Source organism: Meleagris gallopavo, chromosome 6 (genome assembly GCF_905368555.1).
Source record: "Meleagris gallopavo chromosome 6, MGAL_WU_HG_1.1, whole genome shotgun sequence".
Taxonomy (NCBI): domain Eukaryota; kingdom Metazoa; phylum Chordata; class Aves; order Galliformes; family Phasianidae; genus Meleagris; species Meleagris gallopavo.
Genome location: NC_139409.1, coordinates 42591739 through 42607788, shown reverse-complemented (window position 1 = coordinate 42607788; position 16050 = coordinate 42591739). Strand labels below are relative to the sequence as shown.

The following is a 16050-nucleotide window of genomic DNA, read 5'->3' as shown; positions in this document are numbered from 1 at the left end:
GTGTGACAACAAAGTCTCTGCATACGGTGGAAGAAGTTTGGGCTTGAAATTCAAAGCCTCTGTTTCACTGAAGGGTCTTATTCTGTATTTATCCTGGAGTCTGAAGGATGGAGGTTGATCTACAAGAAATGGAATTACTCTCCTCTCCCTCCTTCTTCCTTTGATTTTTGGTTTAAGTGCTGAGAGCTGTTGAATTTTCAGTACTCCTGAGCAGTTAAAACCGGATGCAAAGGAAATTGAAGTGCCTCTTGGAGGAAGGAGGGGAGCAGTAAATAACCTCCATCACCTGCACCTCTAACCTGCCTTCTTGTGATACTATAATTATAGCAGAGCTAGGTCGTCAGTCTTTTCCACCCCAGGAACCCACTGGAATTCCCTTCTTAGTGAGCCAGGCTTTGGAAGGGATTCCCCCACCCATTCAGCAACCTGAGAAGGCCCGGATGGCCATAAAACCTTGGCACCTGTTTGTGTCCTCCACTGGGAGAGGGCACCACTGCCCCACATTGAGACTTCCTGAAATAGAGCAATATCCATGATGCGATCAACAGAGACTCCCTCATTATGGATTAGAAAGGATGCCTGAGCTTTCAGAATTTTATTTTGTGTGGAGTAAACAGCCTCTCTGGTTTCATCTGGACCTGTCTTGAAAGAGCAGCTCTGGGAGTGGCTTTAGTTACAGTGAGCTCCACTGCCCCCACAGATGGCTGGTGGCCTGTTTCCCCATGTGTGCCTGGTGGCACTGGAGCATGCAAGCCATGCAAAGAGCCTTGGCTTCAAAGAGTTACGCTTATGGGCTCACTGCCTGCCTGACAGGCAAATGGGAACTTAAGTTTCACCTCAGACAGTGTAGACACAGCTGCTGAAGCAATGTGAAGCTAACCCTGGCCAGCTGCACTGCAGATGGTGTTGCCAGTTTAATTAGTAATAGCATTATTTTCTGTAATTCTAAACATATATTTATTAATACTCATTTATTTGCAATAAGATAAGGACTTTGAAGTCTCTTGTCATCACTGGGGTATATAAACAGGACCAATTGGAAGCATAAGCAAGGTGTGTAATCACCTATGCTGGTAGAGAAGGGGGAGAGGTAAAATTTCAGCATTAAGGATGCATTAAGATGCTCTGGATGTCACTGCAGTGGACCTGGCCTGGCAGTGGCAACGACAGAGCTATTCCCACAGGCTCTATCTCTCCTCAGGAAAAGCAAGTAAAATCATAGAATCATAAAGTATCAAGGTTGGAAAAGACCTCTAAAATCATCCAGTCCAACTATCCACCTATCACCAATACTAAACCACGTCCCTCTATACAACATCTAAGCATTTCTGGAGTGCAGTGTAGGAGTGATGGCTTCACTGCCCGGTATCTGGTTTACCTCTGTGTCTGGTTTACCTCTGTCTCACACTGTTACGGATACAGACAAACAAGCTGTGCAGGAGTCACGCTTCCCTGGAGCTAGGAAATTAAGGTGGCATAGAGTAAAGGTGTCTAGAGATGGGCTGTGCTCTTCCCCTCTCTGCTCTCTAGCATGTGGCTCAGTGTTGTCCTGTTGGAACCAGCAAAGGTGGAGAAGTAGAGGGAGAAGGCTCCAAAGGAAACGAATCTCATCTGCAGGACCACAGCAGCCAACAGTGTGACTTGGCAGCCTGTGCTCAATGCCTCAAGATACTCGAGAAATTGTGCTTCAAACAATGGCTCTGATGCAATGGGCTGAACAAGGAGAGAGAGCAGGTGCTCTGAACCCAAGAGGTCGTGACACCTTACACAGCGTACCAGGCTGAAAACATGGAAGCCATCACGGGGAAAGGACTGGCCTCCACCTCACACAGTGAAAGAGCCACCACAGAGAGAAGATGAGGGTACAAAGAACAGATGGTTAGATGCCAAATAAGAATTTTGATGCGTAATTTCACAATTTCACATTTAATAATATTGATCTATGTATTTACTTGAGAAACCAAATGGCTTGTTCATCCTTTGGTTTTATCCAGTTAAGTTTACAAAGTCTCCGAGAGGTATTTGACGTTATTCATGTCATAATGGGCAAGCTTCATCACCTGATGTGTATATAGATCCTGTTCCCACTATAAATGAGATTCAGGGATATCAGAAAAGGAACTCACTTCCAGCATGTCACAGAATCACAGAGAATCACAGAATGGCCAGGGTTGGAAGGGACCTCAAGGACCATGAATCTCCAACACTCCTCACCCCCCTGCCACTGGCAGACCCCCCAACTTCCACATTTAATACTAGACCAGACTGCCCAGGGCCCCATCCAACCTGGCCCTGAAAACACCTTCAGGGAAAGAGCATCCTTTATTCCTCCAACACCTCCTGCCTTTCTAAGGCATCATCTACATATACAGGCTCTGTGTAAGCATACTGGGGCTGATGGTTAAATATGCCTATCTCAAACACCCAGGAGCTGGAAGTTTTACGTTGTAATTCCACAAATACTGATTAACTGGCCCAAATTCTTCTCTGTTTTATTAGAAATTGCACATTATTGGGTTATCTTCTCTTGCATTACAGACTGTATTCCTAAATATTCCGTTCCAGCTTGCTTTCTTTAAAAAAGTTCTGGGCTGGGAGAGAAGTTGTAAATAACAGGAAGAAATATGGCAGGTCAGGAGCTGCACACAGAGCCAGCCAAATCAAGGGGAAACTGCACAATTCAGGCGTTCGTGATGTTCACATTTTAGACAGAGGCAAAGAGAAATGGGTCATGCCTCCTTCACACCGGGACTGTCGCTGAATTTAGGAGACGCTTTTCACATGATTAAATCAGCAGCTCTGCGCACTGTGACTGCAACACACAGCCGGTAAGGAGGAGGCCGTGCTAGAAAAGGGACGCTTTTCCCCTTTTCCGCCGCGGGGCTCCGCGCGCTGCCTGAGGCGCGGCCGCCACCTGCTGCCCTGCCGCCGCGCTGCAGCCACCCGCCCTGCCCGGCCCGGCCGAGGGGCGGCCGCCAGCCCCAGCTCCTCGCCCGCGCTGAGGCAGGCGCGGCCGCCATGTCGGGCGGTGCCCCCCAGCGTGCGTGCGGCGTGCGGACACGGGTGGTGGCGGTGGGCTGCTCTGAGGGGCCCCGGTGGGCAGGGCACGGCCTGAGGGGACACCGCCTCATGAGGAGCGGCCAGATTTTTATAAGAAGGGAATGTGTTTGTTCAAGCACAAATTGCAGTCAAGGAGAGGCGAGGAACGGGGTTCTCTCCCTCTCTTCAGCAGCAGATAACGGTTTAACAGGGACAAGCATGGCCACTAAGAAGGGAAGGAGTATTGCTCACCACCACCACCGCTGCCCTGACAGCTGAGGGAGGCAGGTGCTGTTGCCATGTTGAGGTGCTCAGGCTGAGCCATGCTCCAGGCTCAGACCCCTTTCCAAACTCCCCAGCCACCCCTCTCCTCTGCTCTATGCTCTGTGTGCTGCAGCCCCCAGCACACGTCTCCTTGCTGTCCCAGCAGTCCCCTGTCTGTCTGCCCATCTGCAACCTCAGCAGAGCGTGTGTCCTACATATCTCTGTGCCCTCACTGTCTTCCATGTGGGCTAGCATTCCCTCTCCTGGCTTGGCCTTTCAGGTGCAGCAAGGGGCTTAGGAAAGCCAAGGGGATAGGATCTGCATGGCATAAAGGAGCACAGAATTGCCACCGTGCAGCAGAGGGATGTGATCTTGGAGCTCAAGAGTGCTTTGGTGCTGGGTAGCCTGTGGTCTCCTGCCCATCAGTCTGGCATTTTCATAGCAAATCCCATGAAAGGCTGAGCCAGCTGAAGCAAAGCAAAATCTTGCTCTGGCATTTGTCAGCTGATTTTAGGTTGTGAATTAAGTCTGCAAGTGAGAGACTCTCCTGAAGGTCTTTGAGCAAGAAATGCCTGATACAAGGCAAATAGTGCTAACATATGGTTAGGAGTAATTGGCATATGCCCAGAATCCCTACCACATTCTTTCTTCACCTACCCTTACCTTTCTTAGTATTCATTCCACTTTGCTTTGCTTGTTATGTGTTACTGATGTTCATTTCGCAGACAAATCCCAGACTGATGTAAATCACACCACATCATTGCAATGCCCTCTCATATCCTTTCTCTTTAAGCATTGTAGCCAAAAAGTGCTGTCTGGCATTTCCAAATAGAGGTCAGTCCTCTTGGGATGGGGATTTACTTCTTCTCCACTTTTTGGCATACTAAGTCGATGACAGATAATGACTGTCGCTGCAATCAAACAGTATGTATAGGTTGTAATGATTCAGTGACTTTGAGCCAGACCATGGGAAGAGGCAAGTTGAGGACTGAAGTTTCACTCACCCAGGATCTTCCTTGGAAATGACGTAGAAGGATTTAAAAGCTTTTGCCTATCACTGCTTTGTTCATAACTACAGCAGCTAGGGTACAGTCCTGTGGGTTTTAGAAAAATGAAATAAGGCTTAGCAGAATTCTTCCTTGGTTAGAAAATATTTATTCCTCTATATCTGCATTGATTACCTTTAGGTATGAACAGCAACGCCACTCTTATCCTTCAAATGTTCATTCTAGTCAATAACAAAATTAACTTGTATACCAACAAACCACAGCTATCCAGGAGAGCAGTGAGCTCAGTATATAATAGAGATGAGAGTTTTGGCAAAAGGGAGAGTGTAGAAACAGCCCTGCTTATAAGAATTATTGATAAAAGAATTATATCTTTATAGAATCCAATTCTGTATCTTGAAGCATTTTATACACTTAGTCTTCAGTGAAAGCAGCAACCATCTCTGAATGACTGCTGTTTGGTGAAGAAAATTGATTTTAAAATCTCTCTTATTCGTTCACATTTTTTTTCTTTTTGGTACTAAAGTAGCACCCAGAGTCTGTAGCGCAGATGCAGGCTCCTTGTGGTAGGCACTAGGTAAACCTGCACCAAAGGACTGTGGCCCTTTACAGCCATCAACCAGGATGGTACTTTCTAAAGCACATAGCTCAAAGAGATGTATGTATTTATATGTTATCGAATGATTGCTCTAAAGCTGATGCCTGAGATAAAAGCATCTATATTTAGTTTCAGTAGGCTTTGAAGCACCAAAAGTACCTTAAGAAAGCTCAGTATCCACACATAGAAGGCTAATTTGCTTAAAATCCAAATCCAGCCTTGAGCTGCTAGTGTTACAGGCACTGTGAACTCTGAGCAGCTCGCAGGAGGAAAAGGATTGGTGTATAGAGGGTATGGGAAAGGTGATGTGCCATTCACATGCCAGATAGGCCTTTCAGACTTTGCCTGTACTAACTGAAAGCTGTGAGGAAACAAGGAAATGCTGGCAGTTTGCAGGGGTGGGATAGGTTGCCACTACCTTACCTGACTGAATTTAAGAAACAGGCTGGTATGGCAAACGCTCACTGGTTCTTCTCCAGTGGTGCAGGGAGCAGGCAACCTTCCCTCCCTGCAGGCAGGATCTGCTGAGTGATGTGGCAGCCTGAGCACAGGAGCTGCAGAAGGGAGGAACAAAGTGCCAGAGGCACAAAGAAAGATGGATTGGGACTCTCACAATCCAGAAAACTTTACACCATTTCCAAGTAGGTAAGTTGGACATTGAAGTGGTAGGAAAAAAAGTTTTATTCTCCTGATATAGCGCATGGTGAATTGCCAGTGCAGGAAAATGAGATGTTCAGAAACAATATTACCACTGATCACAAATGTGACATTGCCAAATTTTTGGCTGCTCTAAACCAGCATAGCTGCCCTGAGTTACATAAAACAGCAGCTGGGTCAGGAACAAAACCTGAAATCAGGGAAACCAGAAAATTCTGGGAATGCAGACATTTCATCTTGCCTCACACCATTCATCTTTTGTTAAACTTTTTTTTTTTACTTTTTTTTTTTTTTTTTTTCACATTTGCCCAGAAAACATGCCAGCGTGTCTTTCACAGCACTCTGATGAAGAAAATTCAAGCTGCTCTGCCTGATATTAAAAGAAGTAGCTTTCAGTAGTATTTGGATGCCGTCCAATTGCTAAACTGTAAAGTGCAGTACGTAACACAAGCACAGCTTGAAGGGTAAGCAGCAAAAGACAGATGAAAATGAAAGTTATCAACAGGAATAAAAGAACATGCAAGCAGAAAGCAGCAGGAGAAATACAGAGTGTCTGAGAATGGAGAGAAATGCTTTAACATGCTTTAACAGTGGTATTAGTGATTTAAACACAACCACACAATGAAGTTCAGTATTAGCATCATGAGAACTGGAAGTGGAAGAACGAGCTTTGGAGTGAATAGAAGCATAGCATGTGGCCAAATGTGTGATGATGTGCAAATTGAGAGTCACCTCACCTGGAACATGTTAGATGCTGAAGAACAATGCTAGCTACTTAGTCGAGTGATGAAATCAAAGCTGCAACATGTAAAATTAATGTATATTAGAGGAAACAGCTTCTCATGCTGTTAGAAGGATCACGGCCTGGTTATAAAGGACTCAGTGGTGCAATCTCCAAGTATTTATCATTCCAACACGTCCAATTAACAAAATCGTATTCAAGTGTTAGTAATTAAGTGCAGGATATCAACCTTAAGCTTTGAATTTCCCCAGATATTGTCAGTTTGAATCTGACTCTTGGCATTATGATAGCGTGTTTTCACTTTTAAAAGGAATGATAAGGTCCTAGGAATATCACATCAGCCTTCCTAATGAGGGAACCATAAAAATAGGGCTGGAAGGGACCTTGCGAGGTCATCTAGTCCAGCCCTCTGCCCTAAGGCAAGATCAATTATACCCAAATCATTTCTGACAGATGTTTGTCTAACCTGTTCATAAAAACGTCTAGCAATGAAGATCCCACAACCTCCCCAGGCAATCCATTTCAGTCCTTCACTCCAGTTACAGCTGGAAAGCCTGTCCTAATGTCTTCCTTAAATCTCCTTTGCTGCCATTTAAATCCATTAGCTCTTTTTCTATTCCCGGTGGACACAGAGAACAGTTTATTACTTTGCTCTTTGCAGCAAGTTTTACATACCTGTGTCACGTTCTTACTCCCTCCTCTGCATCTCCTTTCTCAAGATGCAGAAACCCAGTTCTTTCAGTCTATCCCCACAAATCATGTTTTCTGCACTTGTGATCAATGCCATTGCTTTCTGTTGGGCATTCAAATTGATCTACATCTTTCATTTTTCAAGTATAGTGTACAGAAGTGCACACATTATTCCAGCTAGGGTCTGGAGGAAAGAATAACCAGGGTAGGATTGCTTCATTTTTCTTCTCCGTGACAAGTTATTTACAGAGCCAAGTCACAAGTCACAGTCTGGATGAAATGGGATCTGTATCTTCTCAGCTCCAGCTTGGCTTGTTGTCTAGAAAGAAAGTTCCATCTCTATCTTATACGATCTTGAAACATTTTACAAGGAACCAAGTATTTTTTCTTTCTGCTCTAGAGGCTGATGAATGTCACCTTCCTCCATTTTTTATTTTTATGATATTTATAGTAATTTGGCATGATTAAAAATTAATACTGGAATAGCTTAAAGGAGCAAGTCTTCCAATCCCCATCAAAGTTGAATGCACAAACTCCACAGGTGCCTTTGAAAATCCCTGCTCTGAATGTTGTTGTCTATTGGATAAACAGCTCAGACATCACTGGCTTACTACACAAGCACGGCCTGCCTGGAATAACTTATGAAAATCATAATCATAAAATTGATTTGAGCTCTGTTCAGTGCTCCATAAATTTTATGCAGTCCTTAAATTATAAAACTGCTGCTGCTGTGGCACTGATCAGAACAATGCTTTATCTCTTCTCGAGGGATAGTTGGCATGTCAGAGGAGAACAGAAGAGACTGAGGCAGCTGTATTGTTTGTTTCTATTTAACAGGGCAGAATGAAACAGCTTGAATGCCAGGGGTCTAGTTCCACAGAGACTGACCGCATCAAGTTTTTATATATAATAGCTATTATAGTCTTCCTTTGCCTTTTCTTATTATTAAACCAGAAAACACCTGTCACTGATTTCACAAGGACACTTTTTTGCCTACATCATCAGGTTTGTGAAGGACAACTACAAGACACTTGAGATGTTCCCCTTCTACTCTATGATCAGAGTGTTCCCATTCTCAGACACATGACAAGAAAATGCTGCGACTGTCCAATTGCACGCTGATGCAAAAATGCTGCAGAAACCTTATCAAGTAGCCTGTCCCACAGCCCAAAATTCTACCAGAAAAAAAGACAGGCTCTCTGCTTTTACTATGCTTAGATTTTTTTAGAAGTATCTGATTCTTTTCATCTCTACATTCAATGGCAGATTAAAAACATCATTTTTGGCACTGAATCTAAGGCAAGTTAAAATAAAAGTCCTTGTGTGGGGAAACTATGCTTGAATGGGCTCCCTACTCTTAGTCTTGGCCTACTCACATATTAAAACTGTAGACCTCAGGCTTTGTCCTGTGCTAGCAAACTGAGATTAAGAGTATCATTGCTTTTTTGTTTTTTTTTTCTAAAGAAGTCTCATCTGGAGTAGCCCAGTTTTCAAAAGCAAACGCTCAGTGCATTTTATTAGAATCGTTCTTTTCAATGTTTCAACCTGGGCATCCAAAGTCAGCAGCAACTGGGAGTCTTTTTCTTAGCACTGTCGTTTTCCAGCTCTTTCCACTCTCCTGACGTTTCCTGGTCTGTCATTCAGTCAGTTGTCATTTTGAAGGGATGTGTTTTCAACCTTTCTATACTCACGCTTTTCTCCCACGTAACCCTGTGAGCCTCATTCTTCTTCATATGCTGTGTTTTTGCTCAGAGGTATACAAACCATCTGTGCCTCTAATACAATGTTCTTAAATAGCCTCCAGGCAGATCTCTACGGTTTTTAAGTATTTCTCTTTGCCCTTCAGCCTGCTGTTAACCATTTTCCTCGTAGTTTTATAATCTGCCCTTTTAAAGTTCGTCGTTGCTACGTTGTCCCTGAGGGACAACTCTTTTTATGATATCAAAACTAAAAGTGTGCCATGATCACCACTACCCCATGGAGGCTTGATAACTTCCTCTTACAACTTCTGCCTATTACAAGGGAGCATCCTCTGGCCCATGGCCTTAACTAATCAGGTTTTGCACTAAGGACTGCCACGGGAGCCAGAGGGAAGGATTACTTTGCCAGATGTACTGGAATGGCACCAAAGCCATTTTACATCTCCTGATAGAGGGAAAACTGCTTTTGCCAGCTGTTGCTTTACCGCCAACAAAAAATAAGAGGAAAAGGTGATAATGGGAAAAAAAAATTAAAATTCATTCTCTCATAATTTTTCCTATTGGTCCCATCCATTTTCCTCAGGAAGAAATTAAAGCTACTTCCCAGAGGCTTGCTCTAAGGTTTTATACGTTCTGAAAATCTTGAGGTCGGTCTACAGGAGGTTGCAGCCACCCATGTAGTGCTTCTCCAATTTTTTACGGTTACCCTTGTGACTGCTGCCTCTGGAACAGTCTCAAGGAAGTGGGGCAGAAGAGCAAGTCTATGACATGGAAAATCTCTTTGCAGATTAACACTTCATTGCAGGAACAATGAGATGATGCTGACAAGGCAGCTGATAGACCAGTCTTTCTGTCAGGTAAATGGACAAAGGATTGATTTGTGGCATCTTGCCACAAGAAAGGGCTATAGGTTATTAACCAACTTCAATGGACAAATACTTGCTGAGATTGCATATCATACTTCTTGTGCTGTACCAAAGGTAATGACTCATCTTCAGGCATGCCTGATGTCCTTGAGAATGCAATTGGCTATACACAGCCAAGTGAAGCATTACTTAGTTAATACACTACAGCACAAAGGAAACAATCAGCTGAAATGATGACATTGCTACTTCCTGCTTTGTTATAAATTTGAAGGTAAATACAGGCTTCTCGTACTCTGTGCATGCAAAACACAGCCTTTGATCCTCCAGTGATACTTCCTGGAAAAGTACTGGACACAAAAACTATCAAATAGAATTCTTACTCGTCCTTTTCTGTTTAGGTCAATGAAATGAACTTTTGCAGTCCAACAGATTTGTTTTTATCTTTGAGTCAAGCTAGAGATATAACCAACGGTAGGAACTCAGGGACTACCTGCCCATACATGCATTTTGTTGCTCACTCTGCTCTGTATCTTTGAAATTTCCTTTCTCAATAACGGAGCGTTCCTGATGATCCACCTTAATTCCTATCATTTAGCAAAAGATCCTATTCCTTTCAAATAGGGATTTCCATCCTTGATCGCAGACATCAGCACTGCTCTGAAATAAGCACTTGGATGTCATCTGGAAAGGTGAGATGCTCTGTCAGCTTTGCAGTGTAACAAAGCTTCCTCTATAAACACCCATCACTACTGTGCAGTTATGCTGCTGCAGTTCATCAGTAAGTTTTGAGTCTTAATGAACTGAAACTTCTGAAAGATTGTATCAAGAAAAGCTGTACACAATTCCCACACCAGTTAACAGGCCACATCCGACCAAGTTTCCAGTGCTGGGTAACAAGCCTCAGCTATTTTCACCTTCCTCCTTCATAGCGCTTCTCTCACACTTGGCTGAAATGAAGCTCCATGAGGGAGGGGAAGAAAAGATTACTCCCTACATAAGGGAAAAAGGAGGGGGAAAAAAAAGGAAAAATGAAGCAGCAGCCAGAAGGTTTGTCCACTGTAGTGGATAGCCCCATGCTCCATCTATTCACTTTGGCTTCCCCTTTACTAGAAAGTTCTTGCAATTATTTTTTTCCATGGCCCATTGCTTAAGGCAGGTGATTGCTTAAGACAGTTTCACATTTATTTCATAAATGAACAAGTAATTGTTCTCTTTAGTCACAGGTTCTGTGGGGTGCTGATGGCGTGTGTAATTTTCTTGATGTGTCACATAAAAACACGGCATTTTCACATGACTACTCGACTGAAATGCTTTTGTACATCACTCACACCTCCTAATGAAATATATCCAATTAGTTACTGCTAGGTGAACTGGGAGTGAAATACAAAGGTCTCCTAGTCCGAGTACTACAAAGTCATAATAAAGTAAAAAACCTGTGTTTCTGTATCCACCTTTCCTTACCCTGCTGCGCTGCCTGAAGAACAACATGCTTTTCATTATATTATTTCCAAGCAAACTCAATTAATTTATTTGCATTCCAGACATCTGTCATGAAGATGCAGGGCTAGGAGCATGATTAAGCAAAAGTACTGTACCCAGAATTTTAAAGTAAATCTCTTTTCACTGGACTTGAATCTAACAAGTCTTTCATTAATAAATTTTGTTTAAATGCAATTGCTGACAGGATTCAAACAAGACCTCAATCTCTTTCTGAGTGTGCCAAATTGGCTCCGCATTTGGGAGGCTCTCTCAGATTTTAAGGTAAATGTAAATTCCTCTGATCTATGGCAGGCATTTTTCTCTTGATAACTACGTCTCCTGAACTGCCTTGCAGCTAAAGCAAAAAGCTTTCGGGCTCTGCAAGAAAGATGTAAGCAAGTGTGGTTTTGTGCTGATGACCAGAACTGGAAATGTTTAAGTAAGCATTAATTGGTTAACTCATCCCTTCATGGGTCTCAGCAAGTCAAAATAGTTACTCAGTCATTTAAACGTGCCCAAATATTCCTTCAGAATACTGTAATACCAATCTCATGGTTATGTATGTATGTATGTATGTGTGTGTGTGTATGTGTGTGTGTGTGTGTGTGTGTGTGTGTATGTGTGTGTGTGTATGTGTGTGTGTGAGTGTGTTGTGTGTGTATGTGTGTGTGTATGTGTGTGTGTATGTGTGTGTGTATGTGTGTGTGTATGTGTGTGTGTATGTGTGTGTGTATGTGTGTGTGTATGTGTGTGTGTATGTGTGTGTGTATGTGTGTGTGTATGTGTGTGTGTATGTGTGTGTGTATGTGTGTGTGTATGTGTGTTTTAAATTGATTCAAACAGATGTTAAACATACAAAGTTAATGAAAAGATGAATCTCTGGGAACCTCTGATTCTCTATTTCTTCTTCCTGTATTTTTCTTTATTATATATGCTGAATACAGACAAATTAATTGCCTACAAATGCAAAATGTCCTCATGGGAATCTTCAGGATGTTACATGGCACATCTCTGGCAGTTGTAATATCAGACCCAAGCCACATCAATACCTTAATATCCATATCTAGTTCTAATTTTAATCTTCTGGAAGGACAACATACTTATTCATTTTCAAAATCAAGGAAACTCACAGTAAGTGTGAAGTGGCAGGCAGGCTTGCATCTGATCTTATGCTGTAAGAGGTTGTGATATATGAAGACAGGTAGCAATTATAAAAGACTTCATTATTGGATGACTCCAAAAATCCCGCTTTATGCACTGAATTTTTAATTTAAATATCCTTGGACCACTTTCAGAAAACATAATTTATTGTTAAATACCAAATTAACAAACTAAAAACAGCTGTTTCACACAGCAACTTCAAATTTGCTCCTCAATGAAGCTCTACAGCCCAAATAACTTCAAATGACCTGTCATGCAGCACAAGAATCGGTTTCGTTGCTTCATACCCTGTAATTTCACAGCAGTCTCAGTCTTGCTTATATATGGCTACATAACACAATATATATTCAAGACATTTCAGACTAATCAGTCCTACTTCTACCTCCTGGTGCTTCCCAATCCCATCAGCAGTTACTTAATTTTGGTACATCCCATTACATAAATAGTACATAAATAGGAATGGTCATTTTCAGTGTGCCATACACGGTCAGTTGAAACATTTTAAAACTTTCTACCACAGCCATAGTATTTCTTGACAGTTTTCCTGTTTACAATTTCCTATTTGAACAAAATTAAAATACTTTTTCCACAGATTAAAGATGAAATGCATTTTTTTAAAGAATAAACTGATATCCCAAAATATTACAAATACATATGTAGCTAATTAGACTGTACTTCCAAAAAACCACACCACCTTCACACATCAGTGTGGTAAAAGTGGTATGATCTCAAACGGTTTAGGCATCTTTCCTTTACACTAGTTGATATAATCACAATTTTTAAATATCTTGCCAGCACAATTAATTCAAATTAATTTGATGCTTCTTGGACTGCATTCAGTGAATACTGCACTAAGACTACATGATTTTAGAAACTGAAGGCTCGTTTACTGCAAGAGAGCTCACAAAGAGCTTATCTGCCAAACCATACATGCAAAATTTAGTGCAAGCTTCTGTTAATATACAAGGCAAAAGACATCCATTTCTGTTCCATAGCAATGAAGTCTCTCTCTTTTGAATGTTAAGACAATAATAAGTAAAAAAAGTACACAACTCTTAACTAAGCCCAACTGATAGAGGGGAAACAATTCTACTAATGAAGGACATTTTAAAATGAACTGACTAAAAATGCATTTAAGCTGGATATGTACAGGTATATTTTGCTACTCATTTAGCTAACTATTTGAGATGCTACTCATCTCTAATAGCTTTGACACATTTGTTTAAACTCTTTTTTAAAAATAAAGATGTGAGATACTATTCCTGCAGTTCCATCTGAACTGAAAAGACTGAGCTCAGTTTTGCTCATGCTATGTTTCTCTATATGAGTGATAACAAAGTAAGAAAAGATTCAAATATAGTGTTTAAATTTCTAAGAAAATCCACACTCTTATTCTAATCCCAAAAAGGATAACTAAACATATACAGCTCCTAATCATCGTTTTCCTCATCATCAAATGAGAGAAGACTGCTGTTTTTCACTTGCTTGGCTGTACTCTGAGAAGTAGTTGCTTCTCTGTCAGTTTTCTTTTTCATCTTCTTACTTGAACTTACATTGAAGTCCAAAACCTTCTCTGATGAACGTTTGGCTGGCTTTCTGAACATAATTTTTCCATCAGCAGATTCTGGTTCACCATCTATAATGAATGGAATAAAATGAGAACTCAACTTCACACAAACTTACAGAACTTCACTATTGTCTTTTCCCCAAAACCAAGACTAGTGAAACCTCTGCTAGAATAAAACAAACATGAATACGTAGTTTTTTTCAACTCCATTTTTTAACACAGTCTCCATTAACAAATGCCCTCGAGGCACACAGATCTGTTCCATGACAACCAACTGCTTAAGACAGTTCTCCTCCTGTTGTTCCTAGTAAGAAACTAACCAGAGCTTTACCTGCAATGACTGTGAGCAGTAAAGCTTTTCCCACACAATCCAGCCTCATCCACTTACCAAAAATGGAGAGGACAACTTTATATGATCCTCCAATTCTCCTTTACTGTTTGTAAAATCCATGGCAACGCACTTGTTTCAAAATTATAGTAGCTCTTTAAAGAACACATGTAAGGGACAGAGCTTTTCTTTTACTCTAATGTGCCATGCCTTGGAAAGAAATAACTGTTTCTTCTTCTCTGCATGTACTAGAGCAAATAGTTAAAAACCAAATCCCTTACATTCTGAAGACCCTTTTTAAGAAGAAACCTATTGTAAAAACCTGAGCATCAATTCTGTCAATGACTCCTACATTATGTATACTTCTCCAGTAGTTTGTGAAAGAACACTACTACGCAGAGAACAGCTAACTAGGTTTTTTGAAAACATTTCAGTACTGGCACATTAGAAAAGCATTACACTCACAATAACCAACAAAAATAAACTGTGCAGATGATAAGCTTATTTGTCAACTGATTCACTGTGAAATCTGCATGGAAAACTAAGTATTCACATGCTGTACATTTGATTTATAAGTTCGTGAAATGCCAACAATAAATTCTGGGAGAGAAAAGTGACTAATTCTGAAAACATACCACACCATGTAGCGCTTTTCTCAGAAGCTGGGCTAAGAAGTATAGACTCAAAATATATACACACATTTTTTTCCACATAATTGCTTCTATTTTGACTCTTGGCCTGTTAAAACAGTGTTAAAATTTCAGTATGTGCTCAAGGACGTTCCTTTCAGCAGGAAGCCCAGGACAACTTCAGAGAGCTGTGATGTGTCAGCAGCACTTGACAAAGAATCAATCAGATGACAAAACACAGCAGGCACAGGCTTACCTAAGCAAATTGTGAGAAGGAGAACAGAATATACTATTCTGAAAGACTCTGAGGTAGCAGCTCAAGAAATTTGTGTTGACTTGTTAGGACTGTCTTTCCCAGATTCACTTCACTTCATCCCTTCTGATTTTACCAGACTGTTACAACATGTCAGCTGTCTTTTTTGTTTATAGTGATGACCCTCAGAAATAGAAATGTGTTAAGCAATGCAAAGAAGAGGTTAAAAGAAGCAAACTCAGTGTTGGCAGTTTCTTAAAACAGAGTCCTGATAAAAGACTGTAACAGTATTACAGACAGCAGGATTTCTGATAAATCCACTGAAACACAGAAAGTAAAAGACAGTGTAAAAGCACAACAGGAGAAATAATAAAATCCACTTCTTACAAGAAAAGAGGCAGAAAACCACCACTAGTAGTTCAGTTGTGACCATGCTAGGTCATTGCTGCTTTTACGTCTGTCACAAACTTTATGCTGGCATTTTCATACATGGAGCTGAAAACCCACTTCACCAGTGGCATCAAAGTACAAAGCCACAAATTCAGAAAACTTTCTCCTTTCTCGTATTAATTACAATTTGTATCTTACAAGAGGAGTAGAGGTGAGTATCTGAAAAGAAATACTGCTCTTCCGTTTATTTTTTATGTAGTACTCCTTTGCATAGCTAGCAACACAACTTTTCAGCAGTCAGCTTCTGTCCACATAGGTTTATTAGGCTTTAGGAGAAAACAAATGCCTATAAATTGGAAGGACAGGAGGAACAGTATGAACAATATTTCAAGACACACATCTATTCAATGACAAGGATTGGAAAAAATTTATGGCAACCTAGTGAATTTCTTTGTCTTTTTATGTTTATAAGTTCAGGTCAACAATTTCCAGTGTTCTTTCTAGTGCTTTCTAGTCACCCTCCTCTATGCATGCCCTTGGAAGCTTTTACTACAGGAACTGTTATCAGAAAGATAAGATGACCAGCCTTTCTCAGATATTCAGACTCATACATTTATGAGAGAAAAATAAAACCATAGAGAATGTTTTCCTTATTTAAGAATTGTAAGATAAACTCTGAT

General features: G+C 41.2%; 1 protein-coding gene across 3 annotated transcripts in view; it reads right to left on the bottom strand.

Moving 5' to 3' along the window:
- KIAA1143 (KIAA1143 ortholog) overlaps positions 1-16050 on the bottom strand; it is a 59144-nt gene that overhangs the window by 38547 nt on the left and 4547 nt on the right. The window contains exon 3 of one of the 3 annotated variants that reach the window (XM_003207250.5): positions 12332-13839. The exons of the other annotated variants lie outside the window; for them this stretch is intronic. Within the exon in view, the coding sequence (XP_003207298.1) occupies positions 13634-13839 (206 nt within the window). The 3' untranslated portion in view covers positions 12332-13633. Of the gene's footprint in view, positions 1-12331; positions 13840-16050 lie in introns of those variants that run through there. 3 annotated transcript variants of the gene reach the window in all.